Raw genomic sequence first — 23592 nt, 5'->3', positions numbered from 1 at the left:
GTTGTCTGGCAATGTAGCCTTGTCTATAGATTTTACAAAGATTCACATAAGGCAACATTTCATGGAATATCTGTCTGTCCTGGTCCTAAAATATGGGATAAGAAATCCTCTCGATGCGCTAAATGAATGAATGAATGTTACATCTTAATGATATTTTCTGTGGTTTGCATGAAGCTTGTCCTCCTTAGAGAAGAGATTAAGATTTAAATATAATCTTAACTGACACACTTCCATTTAACACCGTCATTTAATGAATTGGTACTAATTGACAGGATTTGGGAACAACTAACAGTACTAGTATGTCTAATTCTGTTCGATTTGCATCAAATATGATGTAATCAAGAGTAATGAATTAAAGATCAAATATAAATATGAGATGGATTTAAGTAATAGATTATTTCTGATAAAAATAGACACTAGATGGAATATCTACACTATTTACAGACAGGACATAAAAATGACTTTTATTTTGTGAATTAACAAATTCAGAATGTTGTTATACAGCATATCGACATTGCTTAGTAACTGTTCACAAACAACTGCATTATAAAAAATAAAATTACATGTAACATAACATACTAGCCATTGCATTTATGGTGTTTTATTTCTGTACCTCTGAAGTATTGTTGTAACTCCAATTTGTGGGAATTTAAACATATAAAAAAATGTAAAACAAGGAACAGTTGATTGCCATAGTGACTCATGTAGCTCTGAACATGGGGTGGAGTGGGATTAAACTGAAAAGTGTGAGTATAAAAACATGGTGTGTGTTTAATAACAAAGTGAAGGACCTAAAGCCATGCTGGTGTCAAACCAAACACACTGTTGAGATAACACTTCATTATGAGCAAAAGCATCACATTGTAAGTGATTATTGAGATCTGTGCAATTTACGGATTTCAGCACACGGGCAACATATCAGTGATGATAAATCTTTTGATATCGATAATGGTCAGAAAGTCTGAGTTTTATTGTTATTATGTAAAAAGGCAAAGTGAACATGGTGAAGCCCCCTTATGTGTCTATGACACTACACATTTCCAGAAAGTTAGAATTTTACATGAATCCAAATGCATATCTCTTGAGATCATGACCAAAATGTCCCTCAGTACCTTCCAAAATGGCTGTTAACTGTAATTAGGTCAGTGTGATAGCAGCACAAGCATCTGTGTATCTGGACACCGGCACCTTATTAGCTACATAATTTGGTTGTTTCGTATTCCATGGAGTTCGGCTGTTTGGCAGAGAAAGCCTGCAACGCTGCCTGTATTCGGACAACATCTGTCGTGGATAATTTGAGGCGGTGGCGCAGGAGACAGGAGAACAGGTCCAGGAGCTGAGGTCCGGGAGGGGACAGTCTGTTGACCCGGTCCCTGATCTCCAGCAGCTGCAGCAGAGCTGAGTCCTGCGATCCCTGAGTGTACGGGTAGTCCAGCTGCAGAATCAGGTCCTGGATCGCTTCCGGGTCAAAATGCATACTATAGCCGAACACCTGGATGCTATTTATTTTCATGTAGCCCAGGTTCTTACCGGGCTCCAGAAACTCGAAAGGTTCGTAGTACACCGAGCCGTTCCCTTGGGGCAACGGAGCCCTGATCCTGCTCCGCAGGTAGAAGTGGACAGTCTCAAAAAAAGTTTTCCACTTGTTACCCAAAGTCAATGTCCAGTTGTAACAGTCCAGGGGAATGTTTAGTTTAGTCCTCTCCCAATCAGGGTAGCTGTTTTGGTCTATGGGCATGCTCCAGCTCTCAGAGTGACTTCCCCCAAAGGGGTTGATGTAGACAGACAGCACTGGTTCCAGGGAGCTGTTCCTAGTTAGGCAGATCTGCAGAGTCATCCCCAGGAGCATGTGGACATGGTTGGACTTGTACTTGTTGCTCTTCAGTGTCAACAGCATCCTCTTCCTCCATGATGGGTCAAACCAGTTGTTGAGTCGGACGTCGTTGCTGACGAAGATCCCATGGATGCTAATACGGCTGTCTTTCTTCTGCAGCAGGTACCTCAGCTCCAGGTCCTGCAGGTCCGTCTCAAAGCCGATGTAGTGATCCGTTGAGTCTGGGACCTCATTGCGGCAGACCCCCTGGCTGAGCATGTACCCGGGGTTGCAGCTGGCACAGCGGGAGCGGTTGTCATAGGAGCAGGAGGCACAGAAAGAGCCCTCGCCCACAGTGCAGGGGATGACACCCTGGCAGGATGGATGGTCGTAGGGGCAAGAGCAGCTCCTTGTCTCCTCCAGGTAGGAACCTATGTAGTTGTTCTCACTGCAGTACATGATGGACAGGATGTAGTTCAGCCAGTAGCTGAAGGACCTGCAAAACACACTCAAACACAAATACGGATCACCTTCCAGACAGTATATTATTATTTTATTTTGGGGGAAATGCACTTAGTATGGCCATACACTGTATAGTGCACTTTGTAGTTCTGGGAATACTATCTGCACTATGATATCAGGTACACTAGAATAACCACATATTCCCCAATAAATAGTTGCATCTCCCATAGGTTCATGTCATCCTATAGCTGTATTTTCCTGAAGAAATAACAATATATAAATTATCCCCCTGCAGTATTTATGTCTGGCCATGTCAGTGGGTTGTCAAAGAGTGTTAACTTCATATGTACGCAAGCAGGGTGTCACAGTATTTTCCCAACCCCACATGAGACATAAAAAATTATAAATGCAGTATCTATGTAGGTACAGTACCAGTCAAAAGTTTGTAGAAAATAGGATGTATGCAATAGTCATGCCCCTTTAAAAAATGCAGGATTAAGGGCAGAGAGAACCTTTGGTTTCCTGAGGAACTTAGTAAAATCATAAGGGAATGAAATGCAATGTGGGCTAAAGCAAGAGGGACTGGTTCGGCGGATGATTGGATGGCTTTTAAACGTCTTCGAAATATGGGTGTGGCTATGATCAAAAAATCGAAAGCAGACCACTACCTGAAATCTACTTCGGATAATTTCAATAATCCATCCACATTTTGGCAAGTAGTGAAAGGTTTGTAGTGCAAAAAGATACAAAGCTTCCAAACAATTGTTGGTAGACACACAGATTGTAACTGAGAAAACCTCCATTCTGAAAACCTTAAATCAGCATTTTCTAGATGCAGGCAGTTTATTTGAAAAGGTCAAAGGTATAATTGAGCCCCGTATGAATTTACCTGACACCCCTGTGCACTCCTTCACCAGGTTCTCATTTGCATCCTTCTCTGTTTCAGAAGTGTGTAAAGCCCTGAAAAAAAATTATAGAAAAAAAAACCCTTGGCCCTGATGATCTAGACCCCCGTTTCCTACACCTAGCTGCAGACATCATTGCTCCCCCCTTAACATGTATTTCTAACCTTACACTCGACGTTAAGGAAATCCCCAAGTTATGGAATCTGCTTTTGTACTGCCTCTACTGAAAGGTGGAGATCCTTCGTTATTGACCCATATCAAAATTGTCAGTACTGTCAAAGGTACTGGAGTCCTTAGTTAGTAGGCAGCTGAAAACAACATCTTAAATGGAATGCAATCAGGTTTTAGGTCTGGCCACAGCACTGTTTCAGCAACATTGAATGTTTTAAATGACATCCACTGTGCTCTTGACAAGAAGTTACATTGTTTGTCTGTCTTTATTGATTGTCAAAGGCATTTGACACCATGGACCATGCTGTGTTAGTGCAAAGGATAAAATGTTGTGGAATTACTGGTCATGTTCTAGATTGGTTTATAAATTACCAATCAAATCGTACACAATGTGTAATGGTGGATGGTTGTGCTCAGGTGTTCCGTAAGGTTCTATTTTGGGCCCACTGTTATTCATTTTGTATATCAACAACATTGGGGATCATATTGAAACAGCGGATGTTCATATTTATGCAGATGATACTGTTCTTTAATCAAGTGTTAGTAGTTTATCTTTAGCTTTTGAAAATGCCAAAAGAGCATTTAACATCATACAACAGAATCTGTGTGATTTGAAGCTTGTTCTGAATTTGGGTAAAACAAAACGCATGGTATTTTCAAATGCCAGGCATGTTACTAATCATGTCATTGTTACATTGGCTGGACATACAGAGCAAGTCAAAGTGTACAAATAATTGGGTGTGTGGGTTGATGACAAGCTGAGCTTCATTGTTTATGTGGAGAACTTGATAAGGAAGCTCAAGCTGAGAATAGGTTTTTATTACCGGCATGAGGCTTGTTTTTCTTTGGAGGCCAGGAAGGAGCTGGTACGATGTACATTACTGGCAGTATCAGATATTAGTGATGTTATATATACAGTTCAAATCAGAAGTTTACATACACCTTAGCTAACTACATTTAAACTCAGTTTTCACAATTCCTGACATTTAATCCTCATAAAAATTCCCTGTCTTAGAATCAGTTAGAATCACCACTTTATTTTAAGAATGTGAAATGTCAGAATAATACTAGAGAGAATTCTTTATTTCAGCTTTTATTTCTTTCATCACATTCCCAGTGAGTCAGAAGTTTACATACAGTCAATTAGTATTTGGTAGCATTGCCTTTAAAGTGTTAAACTTGGGTCAAACGTTACGGGGAGCCTTCCACAAGCTTCCCACAATAAGTTAGGTGAATTTTGACCCATTCCTCCTGACAGAGCTGGTGTAACTGAGTCAGGTTTGTAGGCCTCCTTGCTCGCACAAGCTTTTTCAGTTTCGCCCACAAACTGTCTATAGGATTGAGGTCAGGGTTTTGTGATGGCCACTCCAATACCTTGACTTTGTTGTCCTTAAGCCATTTTGCCACAACTTTGGAAGTATGCTTTGGGTCATTGTCCATTTGGAAGACCCATTTGTGACCAAGCTTTAACTTCCTGACTGATGTCTTGAGATGTTGCTTCAATATATTCACATAATTTTCCTTCTCATGATGCCATCTATTTTGTGAAGTGCACCAGTCCCTCCTACAGCTAAGCACCCCACAACATGATGCTGCCACCCCCATGCTTCACGGTTGGGATGGTAATCTTCGGCTTGCAAGCATCCCCCTTTTTCCTCCTAACATAACAATGGTCATTATGGCCAAACAGTTCTATTTTTGTTTCATCAGACCAGAGGACATTTCTCCAAAAAGTACGATCTTTGTCCCCATGTGCAGTTGCAAACCGTAGTCTGGCTTTTTAATGGCGGTTTTGGAGCAGTGGCTTCTTCCTTGCTGAGTGGCCTTTCAACTTATGTCGATATAGGACTCGTTTTACTGTGGATATAGATACTTTTGTACCAGTTTCCTCCAGCATCTTCACAAGGTCCTTTGCTGTTGTTCTGGGATTGATTTGCACTTTTCACACCAAAGTACCTTCATCTCTAGGAGACAGAACGCTTCTCCTTCCTGAGTGGTTTGACGGCTGCGTGGTACCATGGTGTTTATACTTTCGTACTATTGTTTGTACAGATGAACGTGGTACCTTCAGGCATTTAGAAATTGCTCCCAAGGATGAACCAGACTTGTGGAGGGCTACAATTGTTTTTCTGAGAAATTGGCTGATTTCTTTTGATGTCAAGCAAAGAGGCACTGAGTTTGAAGGTAGGCCTTGAAATACATCCACAGGTACACCTCCAATTGACTCAAATTATGTCAATTAGTCTATCAGAAGCTCCTGAAGTCGTGACATAATTTTCTGGAATTTTCCAAGCTGTTTAAAGGCACAGTCAACTAAGTGTATGTAAACTTCTGACCCACTGGAATTGTGATACAGTGAATTAGTTAAATAATCTGTCTGTAAACAATTGTTGGGAAAATGACTTGTGTCATGCACAAAGTAGATGTCCTAACTGACTTTCCAAAACTATAGTTGATTAACAAGAAATTTGTGGAGTGGTTGAAAAACGAGTTATAATGACTCCAACCTAAGTGTGTGTAAACTTCTGACTTCAACTGTATTTGTTGTACTGTATGTGTGTCTGTAGTTTTGTTTAATATTGTGTTAGTGTATGTAAGTTGTTTTGTCTGAAATGTTGTTCCCCCTGCTGCTATTGGACCAGGTATCTCTTGAAAAATATCAGAACAGGTGTATACATACTGAGATCATGTGACAATTAGTTCACCTGTGTGCAATCTATGACTTCTGAAGGTAATTGGTTGCACCAGATCTTATTTAGGGGCTTCATAGCGAAGGGGGTGAATACATATGCACACACCACTTTTCAGTTTGACATTTTTTTGAATCTTTTGAAACAAGCTATTTTTTTTATTTCACTTCACCAATTTTGATTTTATTCTGTATGTCCATTACATGAAATCCAAATTAAAATCCATTTAAATTACAGGTTGTAATGCAACAAAATAGGAAAATGCCAAGAGGGATGAATACTTTTGCAAGGCACTGTAATTATGTAGTAACCAAAAAAGTGTTAAACAAATCAAAATATATTTTATACTTGAGATTCTTCAAAGTAGCCACCCTTTACCTTGATGACAGCTTTGCACACTCTTGGCATTCGTTCAACCAGCTTCATAAGGTAGTCACCTGGAATGCATTTCAATTAACAGGTGTACCTTTGTTAAAAGTTAATTTGTGGAATTCTTTTCCTTCTTAATGTGTTTGAGCCAGTCAGTTGTGTTGTGACAAGGTAGGGGTGGTATACAGAAGATAGCCCTATTTGGTAAAGAACAACTCAAATAAGAGAAATTAGCCAATCAGTTAATATCCCTATTTGGTAAAATACCAAGTCCATATTATGGCAAAAACAGCTCTAATAAGCAAAGAGAAACGACAGTCCATCATTACTTTGAAACTTTCAAAGTTTTGATGTCTTCACTATTATTCGACAATGTAGAAAATAGTAAAAATAAAGAAAAACCCTTGAATGAGTACATGTGTCCAAACGTTTGACTGGTACTGCATATGTGCACACAGCAACAGTGTATGATGAATTGAGGACAACTCATGAAAATATATTAGAGTGGAAAAGCAGAAAATAAAACAATATATATTTTAAAGGTCAGCTTCATATATCCCCATTGAGACCGTGTCTGTGCCTCGACCTAGGTTGGGCAAAACTAAACATGGCAGTGTTCGCCTTAGCAATCTCACTAGAATAAAGACCTCCTCCATTCCTGCCATTATTGAAAGAGATCGTGATATCTCACATCTCAAAATAGGGCTACTTAATGTTAGATCCCTCACTTCCAAGGCAGTTATTGTCAATGAACTAATCACTGATCATAATCTTGATGTAATTGGCCTGACTGAAACATGGCTTAAGCCTGATGAATTTACTGTGTTAAATGAGGCCACACCTCAAATGAGGCCTCCTGGTTACACTAGTGACCATATCCCCAGCGCATCCCGCAAAGGCGGAGGTGTTGCTAACATTTACGATAGCAAATTTCAAGTTACAAAAAAAAACAGACGTTTTCGTCTTTTGAGCTTCTCGTCATGAAATCTATGCAGCCTACTCAATCACTTTTTATAGCTACAGTTTACAGGCCTCCTATACAGCATTCCTCACTGAGTTCCCTGAATTCCTATCGGACCTTGTAGTCATAACAGATAATATTCTGATTTTTGGTTACTTTAATATTCACATGGAAAAGTCCACAGACCCACTACAAAAAGCTTTCGGAGCCATCATCGACTGGGTTTTGTCAAACATGTCTCCGGAACTACTCACTGCCACAGTCATACTCTGGACCTAGTTTTGTCCCATGGAATAAATGTTGTGGATCTTAATGTTTTTTTCTCATAATCCTGGACTATCAGGATAATCTGCTCAGACCTCAACCAAGGAGCATCAAAAGTCATGCTATAAATTCTCAGACAACCCAAAGATTCCTTGATGCCCTTCCAGACTCCCTCTGCCTACCCAAGGACGTCAGAGGACAAAAATCAGTTAACCACCTAACTGAGGAACTCAATTTAACCTTGCGCAATACCCTAGATGCAGTTGCACCCCTAAAAACTAAAAACATTTGTCATAAGAAACTAGCTCCCTAGTATACAGAAAATACCAGAGCTCTGAAGCAAGCTTCCAGAAAATTGGAACGGAAATGGTGCCACACCAAACTGGAAGTCTTCTGACTAGCTTGGAAAGACAGTACCGTGCAGTATCGAAGAGCCCTCACTGCTGCTCGATCATCCTATTTTTCCAACTTAATTGAGGAAAATAAGAACAATCCGAAATCTATTTTTGATACTGTCGCAAAGCTAACTAAAAAGCAGCATTCCCCAAGAGAGGATGAGTCTGCACAACTCTGCCAGGACCTAGGATCAAGGGAGACACTAAAGTGTTTTAGTACTATATCTCTTGACACAATGATGAAAATAATCATGGCCTCTAAACCTTCAAGCTGCATACTGGACCCTATTCCAACTAAACTACTGAAAGAGCTGCTTCCTGTGCTTGGCCCTCCTATGTTGAACATAATAAATGGCTCTCTATCCACCGGATGTGTACCAAACTCACTAAAAATGGCAGTAATAAAGCCTCTCTTGAAAAAGCCAAACCTTGACCCAGAAAATATAAAAAACTATATCGGCCTATATCGAATCTCCCATTCCTCTCAAAAATTCTAGAAAAAGCTGTTGCGCAGCAAACAGACAAACAATGTATAGGAAATGCTTCAGTCTGGTTTTAGACACCATCATAGCACTGAGACTGCACTTGTGAAGGTGGTAAATTACCTTTTAATGGCATCAGACCGAGGCTCTGCATCTGTCCTCGTGCTCCAAGACCTTAGTGCTGCTTTTGATACCATTGATCACCACATTCTTTTGGAGAGATTGGAAACCCAAATTGGTCTACATGGACAAGTTCTGGCCTGGTTTAGATCTTATCTGTCGGAAAGATATCAGTTTGTCCCTGTGAATGGTTTGTCCTCTGCCAAATCAACTGTAAATTTCGGTGTTCCTCAAGGTTCCGTTTTAAGACCTCTAGAAGCCAGACATATGGAAGTGGATGGCTGCAAACATTCTACTTTTAAACTCGGACGAAACAGAGATGCTTGTTCTAGGTCCGAAGAAACAAAGAGATATTCTGTTGAATCTGACAATGAATCTTGATGGTTGCACAGTCGTCTCAAATAAAACTGTGAAGGACCTCGGCGTTACTCTGGGCCCTGAGCTCTCATTTGACGAACATATCAAGACTATTTCAAGGACAGCTTCTTTCCATTTACGTAACGTTGCAAAAATCAGAAATTTTCTCTCCAAAAATGTAGAAAAATTTATCCATGCTTTTGTTACCTCTAGGTTAGACTACTGCAATGCTCTACTTTCCGGCTACCTGGATAAAGCACTAAATAAACTTCAGTTAGTGCTAAATACGGCTGCTAGAATCCTGACTAGAACCAAAAAATTTGATCATATTACTCCAGTGCTAGCCTCCCTACACTGGCGTCCTGTTAAGTCAAGGGCTGATTTCAAGGTTTTACTGCTAACCTACAAAGCATTACATGGGCTTGCGCCTACCTATCTTTCCGATTTGGTTCTGCCGTACATACCTACACGTATGCTATGGTCACAAGACGCAGGCCTCCTAATTGTCCCTAGAATTTCTAAGCAAACAGCTGGAGGCAGGGCTTTCTCCTATAGAGCTCCATTTTTATTAAATGGTCTGCCTACCCATGTGAGAGACGCAGACTCGGTCTCAACCTTTAAGTCTTTATTCAGTAGGTCCTATGATTGAGTGTAGTCTGGCCCAGGAGTGTGAAGGTGAACGGAAAGGCACTGGAGCAACGAACCACCCTTGCTGTCTCTGCCTGGCCGGTTCCCCTCTCTCCACTGGGATTCTCTGCCTCTAACCCTATTACAGGGGCTGAGTCGCTGGCTTACTGGTGCTCTTCCATGCCGTCCCTAGGAGGGGTGCGTCACTTGAGTGGGTTGAGTCACTGACGTGGTCTTCCTGTCTGGGTTGGCACCCCCCTTGGGTTGTGCCGTGGCGAGATCTTTGTGGGCTATACTCAGCCTTGTCTCAGGTGTTGGTGGTTGGAGATATCCCTCTAGTTGTGTGGGGGCTGTGCTTTGGCAAAGTGGGTGGGGTTATATCCTGCCTGTTTGGCCCTGTCCGGGGGTATCATCGGCTGGGGCCACAGTGTCTCCTGACCCCTCCTGTCTCAGCCTCCAGTATTTATACTGCAGTAGTTTATGTGTCGGGGGGCCAGGGTCAGCCTGTTATATCTGGAGTATTTCTCCTGTCTTATCCGGTGTCCTGTGTGAATTCAAGTATGCTCTCTCTAATTCTCTCTCGGAGGAGGAGGACCTGAGCCCTAGGACCATGCCTCAGGACTACCTGGCATGATGACTCCTTGTTGTTCACAGTCCACCTGGCCGTGCTGCTGCTCCAGTTTCAACTGTTCTGCCTGTGGCTATGGAACCCTGACCTGTTCACTGTGATTACTATTATTTGACCATGCTGGTCATTTATGAACATTTGAACATCTTGACCATGTTCTGTTATAATCTCCACCCGGCCCAGCCACAAGAAGACTGGCCACCCCTCATAGCCTGGTTCCTCTCTAGGTTTCTTCCTAGGTTTTGGCTTTTCTAGGGAGTTTTTCCTAGCCACCGTGCTTCTACACCTGCATTGCTTGCTGTTTGGGGTTTTAGGCTGGGTTTCTGTACAGCACTTTGATATATCAGCTGATGTAAGAAGGGCTATATAAATAAATTTGATATATGAAAACCCTATTATAGATGCCATAAGACATTTTGCCGTGTACATTAATCAAATGAAATTATAGCTGCAGAAACATTTCTATCGAAGACAAATGTTTTATTTTTATTCGATTCAATTTTCTTTCTACTGGGCCTGGTGTTGTCATCCACATAGGTAGTGTTGCCAAGAGAGATGAGGTGAGAGAGGAGGTGGGTGGCAACTGAAGAGCTGTTACATGTAGCTGTCGGTCTGTCAGCGCTTTACACAAACACCTAATGCCAGAGACCGGGGATGTTACTTTGTCTCTGCTCTGTCACACAATTCTCTGTGACTAACTGGATTTACTTTATAAATTGCCTCCATGAAACAATAGGGGGAAAACAACAATAGGTTGAGAAGAAAACCTAGAATGGAAATGGAAGGGGCAGGAAGCAGCTTGTATTGTTATACTGAAAACCATTCAGACAAATCTGTCAGACTTGAACAAGATCACTTCTGTGTTACAGCCACAATAGCAGTAGTATTAGGAGACCTAGTTTTCTGTGGCAGTATTTTCACAGCTTATGAGAATCAAATGGCCATGCCATGACCCTTTTATTTATTTATAGAGTATCAATCTAACTACCGTTTTCTCTTCATATATGAAGAAAATACATTCTCCATAAACTAGGACAAGTAAACAGGACACACCATTAAAATAAAGGCTTTCACAATATATCTAATGTATAAAATAGTTTCCTATTTATTAATCAGTTCTCTGACTGTTAACGAAGAAATATGTGCTGATTTTGCCAAGTGAAACCATTTCTAAAACACATTTAGAAGAAAATGAAGAGAAAAAAAACGCAAGCACAGCAGTTTTACCCGACAAGCGAGTTGGTGAAATTGGAGCAGCTATCCAATGTTCTGATTGATTGCCTTTGAACTATTTTGAACATAAGAAACAGAAAACACCAGTGCAGAACTGTCAAAGCAATATGCAAAGTACTGTACATAATTTATCTCCCCTCACCTATTAACAGTGTGTACGTCTGAACATGAACATGGGGACCTGAGGCAGCCATTTCCGACTGGGACATTCACAATACACCAGAGTGTATTCAGGCACAAAGGGGATACTCAAGTGGATTTCTTAGATAGCCTTGATGTTTTACTTTCACGTCACTTAGCATACAATCTTATCCAGAGCAACTTTCAGGAGCAATTAGGCTTAAGTGTCTTGCTCAAGGGCACATCGGCAGATTTTTCACATATGGAACAATTGTCCTTTATTTTATTAATTTTTTTACAAATAATACACACCTCTCCTACTCTGGAGGGTGGGATGAACTTAAATTAATCTCGGTACTTCGCGATTTCATATTTTTCCCCCAGTTAAAATCCTTGTGTCATTGCACTTCTTGTAAATATAGAAAATAATAAATACATAAAAAACAGATAATACTAAAAGTTAGCATAGACTGATGGATTTAGAACCATAAAAGACTATACCTGAGATCCCACTACAGACAATACATAATATACAACTAGTCATACATGATACAGTATATACACAATCATACTTTTTTGTTCACATCCTCAAGCTCACAAATACTTCTCCTCTTAGCTGTGTAGAGAGTTTATTTATGTTATTCACTCATAGTTTGTGTGTAGGCCTACACCTGTAGGTGCCTGACCTTGAATATCTACAGTCACTCAATAGCCAGACATGTGGATCTCATTACGTGTGATGTGAAAGGCTGCCACACCTTTCACTTTTTTTCAGTAGCGCCTTGGGCGGTGAACCTAATTTTCTCTAATTTAAGGAGAGATAAAACGTCTCTCACCCATCGAGAATGGGAGGTTGGGGAAGCAGATTTCTATTAAAAAAGGATGAGTCAGCGGGCTAACAGAAATGTGAATGTGAATACTATCGTGTCTGATAGATTATTTGTGACATTGTTCCATGGGGTTATTCCAAATATGACGGTGTATGGGTTACGGTCAATTGGTCGAACGCAGACGCTGCATAAAGTGTTGAAAATGAGGAACAAAAAAGGGGATAAAGACAGACAATCCCAAAACATATCATTGCGGGAGCCCAATAGCACTTAATAGATATATTATATATTCTGGGCTCATTTATTACATCCTAAATCTTGAAATATTGCCAGATGTCTTCTGGTATCTCTGCCCCAATAAATTATTTCCAGGATGTCTAAAAATCAAAAATTTGGACTCATCAGACCAAAGGATAGATTTCCACCGGTCTAACGTCCATTGCTTGTGTTTCTTGGCCCAAGCAAGTCTCTTCTTATTATTGGTGGTTTCTTTGCAGCAATTCGACTATGAAGGCCTGATTCACGCAGTCTCCTCTGAACAGTTGATGTTGAGATGTATCTGTTACTTGAACTCTGAAGCATATATTTGGGCTGCAATTTCTGAGGCTGGTAACTTATCCTCTGCAGCAGAGGTAACTCTGGGTCTTCCTTTTCTGTGACGGCCCTCATAAGAGTCAGTTTCATCATAGCGCTTGCTGGTTTCTGCGAATGCACTTGAAGAAACTTTAAAAGTTCTTGACATTTTCGAGATTGACTGACCTTCACGTAATGATGGACTGTTCTTCCTCTTTGCATATTTGATGCTGAAAGACAAATTCAAGATAAAAATATTTTAGAATTATTAGATGAGGCTTACCCAGTTGAGATGGTTTGGGATGAGTTGGACCGCAGAGTGAAGGAAAAGCGGCCAAGTGCTCAGCATATGTGGGAACTCCTTCAAGACTGTTGGAAAAGCATTCCAGGTGAAGCTGGTTGAGAGGATGCCAAGTGTGAGCAAAGCTGTCACTAAGGAGAATGGTGGCTACTTTGAAGAATCTCAAATATATTTTCATTTAACACTTTTTTGGTTATTACATGATTCCATATGTGACCCGATTCAGGAAACTAGGCATATGTCGTGGGTCACTACTTCACAGGAGAGCCGTTTGAACGTAAACTTTTTTTTAATCAAAATAGTTTTATTGGCAGAAATGCCTTATCAAACAAGTGAACTTCATGTGCTTTAATAACAAACTTGTCTGCCAAATGTAAATACGAATAAAATTGTTAAATTACGAGCCTAGTTGGTTTAGCCAAAGAAAAAGTCAGCATCCTTCCCGCTAGCCATGATTAGCTGAGATAATGAGTGGGCTGGACATGCCGCAAGATGAGTTTGGATTGGTCTGCCATTCAGCACGCTTCTGTCTATTTGAGCTGGTCAGTATGTCTACGTAATCATATCTAACATGCCTTTTTTATGTATTGTGTACTAAAACTGCATAAGTCCACTTTCTGGAGGACTGAGTTTTGAATTCAGTGGAATTCAAGTATGATACCTAAGGAGATGGAGAAAACACCTTTATTACATCTTCAAACGAAGGGCAACCATGGCATCCGACAGGAGACGCGTCCAACCATGAATGATGTATGTGGGTAAGACAGTCTAGCTAGCTACATTTTCAGAAATTACACGTTTCTAATTTTGACAGAAAGAGCAATTTGCTTGGCTAGCTATAGCCTAATGTTAGCTAGCTAACATTAAACCTGGTTGGTTAGTTACCTGCAGATTCATGCAGGGTAGTAACATCATGAGTTGTCATTATGGTTCATTGTTTACCTAGCTAGCTAGCTAGCTAGCTAGCTAATGTTAGCTGGCTGGCTCGCTAGCTAACGTTACATGTATGACATTATTCGTATCTCAGAACCATTTGCTTAGCTAGCTATAGCCTAATGTTAGCTAGCACACATTGAACCTGGTTGGATAGCTACCTGCAGATTCATGCAGGGCAGTAAAGTAATGAGTTGGGATTATGCTTTAATGTTTAGCTAGCTAGCTACATGTCTTAAAAAAAAGACTTCACTATGCAAATATCCATTTCCAGTGCGTTTGTAAATTCAGTCTGGCCATCTACTCCGATTTCAGAGCACTCTCCTCTGAGTGTGCCAGAGAGCGCAGAATAATCGATGAATTTACGAACGCTCAACACCCGTTGAATATGGCCAGTGTCAGTAAACGTTGGCAAAAAAAGTGACATTAAATTGTTGCCAGCAGCACTGTGTGACGACCCTCCCACTCTGTCTGACGAATTCTCTCTTTGCTCTTGTTTTCCTTAATAGGATGTTGGTGGGCGGAGCCGGCAGGGTCATCAGTGAATTGGGACACACCTGGGCTCGGGTGTGTCCCAGGATAAATACACCTCTTCGCCATTCATTGGGGAGACTCTCTCCATGCAGACACTGATAGATCTTGGTTGTGGCATTTTTGTGGCCGTTTTGGTTGTTTACTTTGGCACCTTTCAACACCCCTCATTATCACATTTATGTACGCAAACACTCACTTACGCTACTCATTGTTAAATGGTATTTAGTTTACTTTAGTTAATAAGGAATAAAATATAATTATCTCCACGTTGTCTCCCTTTTTGTTACGAACTTCGAGCCGGTTCGTGACAAGAGTTACAGTCACCAACGATAACATGAAAACAGCCTAACCAGTTCTTCTAGCGTGAGTAAAATGGTCAGAATGTGGTGTTCTCTCATTATGTGTCTGGAAGTAGCTAGCCACCGTTAGCCAGTTAGCTTGGGTGCTTGACTGCCGTTGTGAGGTCAGACAGTTTGGCTCAACCCTACTCATCCGCCAGAGCGTCTGGTGTGCGCTCTGAATATACGAATGGACAATCTGACAGCACATTTGCAGTCACCAACACTCTGGAAATCATAACAGCCTAACCAGCTCTGCTAGGGTGAGTAATGTTCATTGAGCTGTTCTCGCTCACTTAGATGTCTGGAAGTAGCTAGCAAGCTAGCTTGGGTGCTTGACTGCTATTGTTAGTACATTCAAAAGTGAGTTTACAAGTTGATCAACTTTTAAAGCAAAATGTATTTCCCATTGTTTCATCAATTGCAGTGTATGGTATACCATTGTGTAGCTCTGAGTCTCTACTTTTATCCAATGTAAAAAACAAACTGTCAAATTTTGTAACATAAGACGAATTTGAGCAGGTCGGTCACATATGTATTATTTTGATGTGTTCACTATTATTCTACAATGTAGAAAATAGTAAAACAAAGAAAAACCCTTGAATGAGTACATTGGTTCTTTCTTTAAAAGTTACGAGTTTATGCCGCGACCGTTAGTGGTAGATGGTGGCATTCTGTCATTGCGCCACACAACTCAAAGGGGGAGTAAAAATGCTGTTCTATCGGTATTCCAAACTGTGGCAATTAATGGGGACGTTTTCAGTCAGAGTCTCTCCTCTGGTACTAGAGTCCTGCATCAGGCAACAACATAAACTGTCGGTGGTCATGGAGTTAAGAGAGAACTTGTGTAAATATAAATGGGGGAGTGTCACTTGACATGTGGACTGAAGATTTTGAAAAATAGGCACGGTGGGCTTTTGGTTTCTCTCCCTCTAAAAAAATTTAAAAATAATTCTAAATAACAAACTGGCTTTATTTAAAATGATTAAGAATGCCTCACCCCATGTTCAAGAATGGCCTTTTCCCCTTTATTCATATCATCTCCAATATTGTTATTTTTTAATCAAGTCATAGAAAGTTGGTTGCAGTTTCAGTAAAAAAATGCATTAAAAAAAGTAAGGAACTTGTCTGTCGCCCTGCATTAAATACCAAAATTGGTTAAAGAAAATTGTGATAAATGAAACTGCTATACATTTTTATTTAAGAACCAAAACATTGATATCTGTGCCATATAGATTGCAAAATAGTTGGGAAGAGATTTTCGATGTACCGATTCCATGGCACAGGCTTTATGAATTGACACGCAATTTTCCACTTATAACCTACTGCAGGCTTAAAACGTATGGGTTTAACCCTCCTGTTGTGTTCGTTTCATGTTAATTAATTCTGTGTTCCCAGTCCTAAATGACCGCTCCATTATAGCTGATTATAAATCCATAATAATACACATCACCTAATGTTGTTTTAGATATTTTTATCAACTTAAGTTCTTGTGAACATTACACGTTCTGAACTTCTATTTGCTATTTATGGGCTGTAGGCCTCATTGACCTGAGCTCATACAACTCATTTTGAGTAAAAAAAGCACAATGTATGGACTAGAAACATATTGTGCTATTTATCACAGACTACTTTGTGTCAAAGTTTAACAAGGACTTTTGTTTTGAAACCATTTAATAAAAAAAAAAATGACAAGATTATGTCATCAACCCGGGATATGGTGTATCTCGTTGGCCCTGGGGTCACCCTGATAACATTTTCAGCTGACCTCTTCTCTCAGGTGGGGATGAAGACCAGGACAAATTCCCATTCTTTGATGGGAATGTAACAACCTCAGCAGGGCCCTCTTCCTCATCACTGGATTGTTCCACATCGCTTGTCTCTTGGTCTAGATCCTCTAGATCATATTCTGTGTTGTCTTCAACTTCTGACACTTCCTCCTCTAATGCATCTTCACTGTCAGTTTCCTGGCCTCTCTCTTCCTCACCAATGTCATGATCAAAGATATGATCAAGAGCCTCACATACAGTATATCGTTTAGTCATTGTGCTGCCATAGAATGAATTGTGAGCAAGGCCTCAAAAAAGCTTTATATACCAGAGCTGCGAGAAAAGTTCTATATGTTATTGAAACAATGTTGCGATTGTTTGTGAGAATGATAACAAGTGTGGTTCCCGTGGGGGAAAGATTCTATTGGGGAAAGGTTCCTGTGGGAGTTGCCATGGAAGCCAAGAAGGGGAGTGAAGTGTGTGTGCTCAAACACACATGCATGTGAGGGTCTGGGAGGGGATGCCAACAGGTGTGGATCCCGTGGGGGAAAGATTCTATTGGGTAAAGGTTCCCGTGGGGGTTGCCATGGAAGCCAAGAAGGGGAGTGAAGTGTGTGTGCTCAAACATGCATGTGGGGGTCTGGGAGAGGAAGTGTGTCCAGCCGATGAATGGGCATGAACTCAATTTTACACACTAATTGTAGTTTCACCCATTAATTTCTAATGACCGGTCATTTTTGACCGGGAATACCACAGGTGTGCAAAAGTTAAATAAAACACCCAAAATTATATGAAAATCATCAAAATGTATTTTGTGTGTTCAGATGCCCTGTGTGGACAAAGTCATGGAACATTATGACAATCCGATTAAATGAAGTACATTTTTCAGAGAGAACTTGTAAATCGGCCAATTCGACCGGAACACAGCAGAAGGGTTAACCTTCTGAATGAATTATTATATTGAAGATAGAAGCCACCTCTTAATGAGTTCCGAGAGCTGATCTGTTATCCAACGATTATTATTATAATTAACCCTGTATTATTATACAAAAGCCCCTTAGCTATTCACAGACCAGATTTGCCTTAACAAAAAATGGTCTGCTCATGTTGTGTGTTCAGTTATTTGTGCCAATGAAGAATGTAAACAAGCATTATGTGCATTTTTTTTTAGATGCTGTGTTTTTATTTACAGTACTGATGGACAGCTGGAGGCATTTTGAAAACATGTTTAAACACTTTTTTTCACAAGTGTACTGTAGCAGGTGTAGCCCATCATGCAAACAATGTTTACATGATGGGCTATTAGCAGGACAATAGACTCTTCAAACATATTATTTATTTACTAAATTATAATTCAATAGCCCGGCTACTGTAGGTGTGAAAATCCCCCAAACATGCAATGTATTATGTTTATTTCAACTACATTTTAGTTGCACTTCCCCCCAGCTCAATACCTTGTGGAGATGATCAATGTATTTGTTGCATTATTGTATTGTCAATTTCTCAAGTAAATACATCTTGATGGCCTTCACCAGTTCATCTTTGCTTGTAGGCTTGGCAGAGTTACAGATTCATGTTTTCAGTTGATGCCAAACAAGTTTGATCAGGTTTAAAAATCAGAAGACCTACATGTAGAGATTAAAAAAGAATTTTAGATATACTGTAGGTCTACCGTAGGTGACATGAGTGTCACTAGTGTTGAGACTAGTCAGTTCACCCTGACATTTCCATTGCTCTTCTGACAACAGAACTTAATGAACTGCTCACCAGGCACAGCAAAGGCTGTCTAGACCGTTATGCTGTTCCGCTATTCCAAGGATGTGTAACCAAAGAGATACAATGAGTGGACACAGAATACCAACTAGGATGGATCCAGAGGCAAATGTGGCTTACCAGTGAACCTCCGGGTGTTCATTAATACTGTGTCTCAGAAGTTTCTGTCCATGACTGATGCAACCCGAAAAAGCATTAAAGACCGAGTTAATGAGTTAGAGGTCACCAAGAAAGTCTGGACATGGCCTGCTCTCCCTTAGGTAAGGAATTAGGCACTTTCCCATGTTTACTACAGTATGTACTGTAGGCTATGTGTACTTGTCAGACTGCACAGTAGCCTAATAAACATTTTGAAATATATTTCTTAACCTGGTAGATGCTGTGTTTTTGGTTGATGGCCAATATTAAAAACTGTCAAATGTTTTGTGAATTCAATCGCTTTGTTTAATTATTTAAGGCTCCTTTCTCTTCTCTGTGCTGGAGTTCTTTTAATAATAAAGTAGGCTAATGAAAGCAACAAATTGTTGCTTACTGGAACACCCAAAGTCATCCAATTGTTATAGTAGGATTTGAAGCAATATGCTACCCGCGTGTGGTCAACTATTTCAGCACAGTTTCATGCTGCTTATCAAGACTAAGGGGATTGGTCTTGATAAATCAATGTTTGGGCTATTTTGCTCTTCACTCACAGTCACTTAGTAGCCTACACCCGACCGGTCACGTTGTACAGCACCAACTTTTGAAAGCCAGTCACTGCTTCCCCCCACGTTAACAAAACTTGTATTTTTCTTACGTCAACAGTGAAGAGGCGACTCCGGGATGCTGGCCTTCTAGGCAGAGTTGCAAAGAAAAAGCCATCTCAGACTGGCCAATAAAAATAAAAGATTAAGATGGGAAAAATAACACAGACACTGGACAGAGGAACTCTGCCTTGAAGGCCAGCATCCCAGAGTCACCTCTTCACTGTTGACGTTGAGACTGGTGTTTTGCGGATACTATTTAATGAATCTTCCAGATGAGGACTTGAGGCGTCTGTGTCTCAAACTAGACACTCTAATATACTTGTTTTCTTGATCAGTTGTGCACTGGGGCCTCCCACTCCTCTTTCTATTCTGGTTAGAGGCAGTTTTGCGCTGTTCTGTGAAGGGAGTAGTACACAGCGTTGTACGAGATCTTCAGTTTCTTGGCAATTTCTCTCATGGAATAGCCTTCATTTCTCAGAACAAGAATAGACTGACAAGTTTCAGAAGAAAGTTATTTGTTTCTGTCCATTTTGAGCCTGTAATTGAACCCACAAATGCTGATGCTCCAGATACTCAACTAGTCTAAAGGCCAGTTTTAATGCTTCTTTAAAATCAGGACAACAGTTTTCAGCTGTGCTAACATAATTGCAAAAGTTTTTTTAATGATCAATTAGCATTTTAAAATGATAAACTTGGATTAGGTAACACAACATGCCATTGTAACACAGGAGTGATGGTTGCTGATAATGGGCCACTGTACGCCTATGTAGATATTCCATTACAAATCAGACATTTCCAGCTCCAATAGTCATTTACAACATTAACAATGTCAATACTGTATTTCTCATCAATTTGATGTAATTTTAATGGACCAAAAATGTGCTTTTCTTTCAAAAACAAGGACATTTAAGTGACCCCAAACTTTTGAACGATAGTGTATACCATATATTTATTTGAAAATACTGTCTTTAAAATATTTCCAACTATATGTATTTGAAGTAAATGTAAATACATTTACATTTAAGTCATTTAGCAGACGCTCTTATCCAGAGCGACTTACAAATTGGTGCATTCACCTTATGATACTTTACAAATTGTATTTTGAAAAACATTCCAATATTCTTCTATTTCTTTCAAATAAAGGTGATCTTAATACTTGTTTTCAAATGTATTGAAAAGTAATTGAAATACCTGAAATAGTATTTGAAACCAGGTCGTTGTGTGTGTGTGTGTGTGTGTGTGTGTGTGTGTGTGTGTGTGTGTGTGTGTGTGTGTATGTCAGCCATCTCACTGAGTGCTGGGGAAATGTGAAATCAGAGAGGAGGAACCAGCTACAGGGATCCTAGGACACTAACTCTCTCCCTCTCCCACACACACAGTATAGCTTATACTGTACAATCTATGCTCTTTTACAAGTTGAAGATATTATTTCACAACTACTGTGCTCTCTGTGTTGAATCTAATTTGACACTGATCCCTCTGAATGTTCAACATGCACAAGGTGGAATCAGCAACAGAAGAATAGTTTTCCATTTTCAGATCAGGAAGAAAGATCCTTTTGCTTGCAAAGACTTACGGTTTGGACAAATACTCATTCAAGGGTTTTTCTTTACTTTACTATTTTCTACATTGTAGAATAATAGTGAAGACATCAAAACTATGAAATAACACATATGGAATCATGTAGTAACCAAAAAAGTGTTTTTGCCTGGGATGCTTTTCCAACAGTCTTGAAGGAGTTCCCACATATGCTGGGCACTTGTTGGCTGCTTTTCCTTCACTCCGCAGTCCAAGTCATCCCAAACCATCTCAATTGGGTTGAGGTAGGGGGATTGTGGAGGCCAGGCCATCTGATGCAGCGCATTACTCTCCTTCTTGGTCAAATAGCCCTTACACAGCCTGGAGGTGTGTTGGGTCATTGTCCTGTTGAAAAACAAATGATTGTCCCACTAAGCTCAATCCAGAAGGGATGGCGTATCGCTGCAGAATGCTGTGGTAGCCATTCTGGGTAACTGTAACTTCAATTCTAAATAAATCACCAACAGTGTCACCAGCAAAGCACCACCACAACATCTGAGGTCTGAGGACCCATGCCAAATCTTGTCTCCTGATGGGCAATAGGTTTTGTCGTGCCCTCTTCACAACTGTCTTGGTGTGCTTGGACCATGTTAGTTTGTGGGTGATGTGGACACCATGAAACTTGAAGCTCTCAACCTGCTCCAATGCAGCCCCGTCAATGAGAATGGGGGTGTGCTCGGTCCTCTTTTTCCTGTAGTCCACAATCATCTCCTTTGTCTTGATCACGTTGAGGGAGAGGTTGTTGTCCTGGCACCACACGGCCAGGTCTCTGACCTCCTCCCTATAGGCTGTCTCATTGTTGTCGGTGATCAGGCCTACCACTGTTGTGTCATCTGCAAACTTAATGGTGTTGGGAGTCGTGCCTGGCCGTGCAGTCAAGAGTGAACAGGGAGTAGAGGAGGGGACTGAGCACGCACCCCTGAGGGGCCACTGTGTTGAGGATCAGTGTGGCGGATGTGTTGTTACCTGCCCTTACCACCTGGGGGCGGCCCGTCAGGAAGTCCAGGATGCAGTTGCGGAGGGAGGTGTTTAGTCCCAGGGTCCTTAGCTTATTGATGAGCTTTGAGGGCACTATGGTGTTAAACGCTGAGCTGTAGTCAATGAATAGCATTCTCACATAGATGTTCCTTTTGGCCAGGTGGGAGAGGGCAGTGTGGAGTGCAATAGAGATTGTATCATTTGTGGATCTAATGTCCATTGCTCGTGTTTCTTAGCCCTAGCAAGTCTCTTATTATTTGTGTCCTTTAATAGTGGTTTCTTTGCAGCAATCGACCATGAATGCCTGACTCACGCAGTCTCTGAACAGAATGTTGAGATGTGTCTGTTACTTGAACTCTGATGCATTAATTTGGGCTGCAATCTGAGGTGCAGTTAACTCTAATGAACTTATCCTCTGCAGCAGAGGTAACTCTGCGTCTTCCTTTCCTGTGGTGGTCCTCATGAGAGCTAGTTTCATCATAACGTTTGATGGTTTTTGCGACTGCACTGTCAGAATAATTCAAATGTATTTATAAAGCCCTTCTAACATCAGCTGATGTCACAAAGTGCTGTACAGAATCCCAGCCTAAAACCCCAAACAGCAAGCAATGCAGGAGTAGAACCTTTCAAAGTTCTTGAAATATTCCATAAGTACTGACCTTCATATCGTAAAGTAATGATGGACTGTCGTTTCTCTTTGCTTATTTGAACTGTTCTTTCCATAATATGGACTTGGTATTTTACAAAATAAGGGTATCTTCTGTACACCAACCCTACCTTGTCACATTACAACTGGCTCAAACGCATTAAGGAAAGAAATTTCACAAATTAACCTCTTGTCGTTCGCATGGGATAGGGGGCGCTACAGCGATTTTTGAAAAAAATTAGTGCCCATATTAAACGGCCTCTTACTCAAACTCAGAAGCTAGGATATGCATATAATTAATACTTGTGGATAAAAAACACCCTAAAGTTTCTAAAACTGTTTGAATGGTGTCTGTGAGTATAACAGAACTCAAATGGCAGTCAAAACCCCGAGACCGATCGTAACAGGAAGTGGAATTCTGAATTGCGGACTCAACTTCATCAGTTTGCCTGGTCCATCGATCACTTCCTATTGCTTCCACTAGATGTCCCCAGTCTTTACAAAGTGATTTGAGCCTTCTACTGTGAAAACTGAATGAATGAGACGCAGTGGAACGTGGTCACACGGAGAGGGCCATCACCATTATGACGCCGGCGCCCCTGGCTACCCACCCCTTTCGAAACGTTTTGAAACAATGCAATCGTCCCCCTTGAATCTTATTGGAGCTCTGGTTGAAAAAGGCCCTAAAGATTTATGTTATACAACGTTTGACATGTTTGAACGAACCTAAATAAATAAAAAAAATGCATTTTTTCGAAAGTGGAGTCCCGCGCACGACGGAACTTTTGGTGCAGCCTTCAGAACGCGCTAACAAGAACAAGCTATTGGAACATAAAGGATTCACTTTTTCGAACGAAAATGCATTTGTTGTGGACCTGGGATTCCTAGAAGTGCTTTCTGATGAAGATCATCAAAGGTAAGGGATTATTGACAATAGTATACAAGACTAGATGTGATATGCGATTGTTCCAAGATGGCGCTGACCTGTAACGGTAGCCT

General features: G+C 40.7%; 1 protein-coding gene across 1 annotated transcript in view; it reads right to left on the bottom strand.

Annotated features, from left to right (window-relative positions):
- Positions 1-443: 443 nt before the first annotated feature.
- LOC106584145 (BMP/retinoic acid-inducible neural-specific protein 3) overlaps positions 444-23592 on the bottom strand; it is a 97356-nt gene continuing 74207 nt past the window's right edge. The window contains exon 8 of the mRNA XM_014169064.3: positions 444-2309. Coding sequence (XP_014024539.1) covers positions 1193-2309 — 1117 coding nt within the window. The 3' untranslated portion in view covers positions 444-1192. The remainder of the gene's footprint in view (positions 2310-23592) is intronic.

Source organism: Salmo salar, chromosome 23 (assembly GCF_965601325.2).
Source record: "Salmo salar chromosome 23, fSalSal1, whole genome shotgun sequence".
In the NCBI taxonomy this organism is placed as follows: domain Eukaryota; kingdom Metazoa; phylum Chordata; class Actinopteri; order Salmoniformes; family Salmonidae; genus Salmo; species Salmo salar.
The sequence above is the reverse complement of the archived record's forward strand: the minus strand, read 5'-3'. Positions and strand labels throughout refer to the sequence as shown.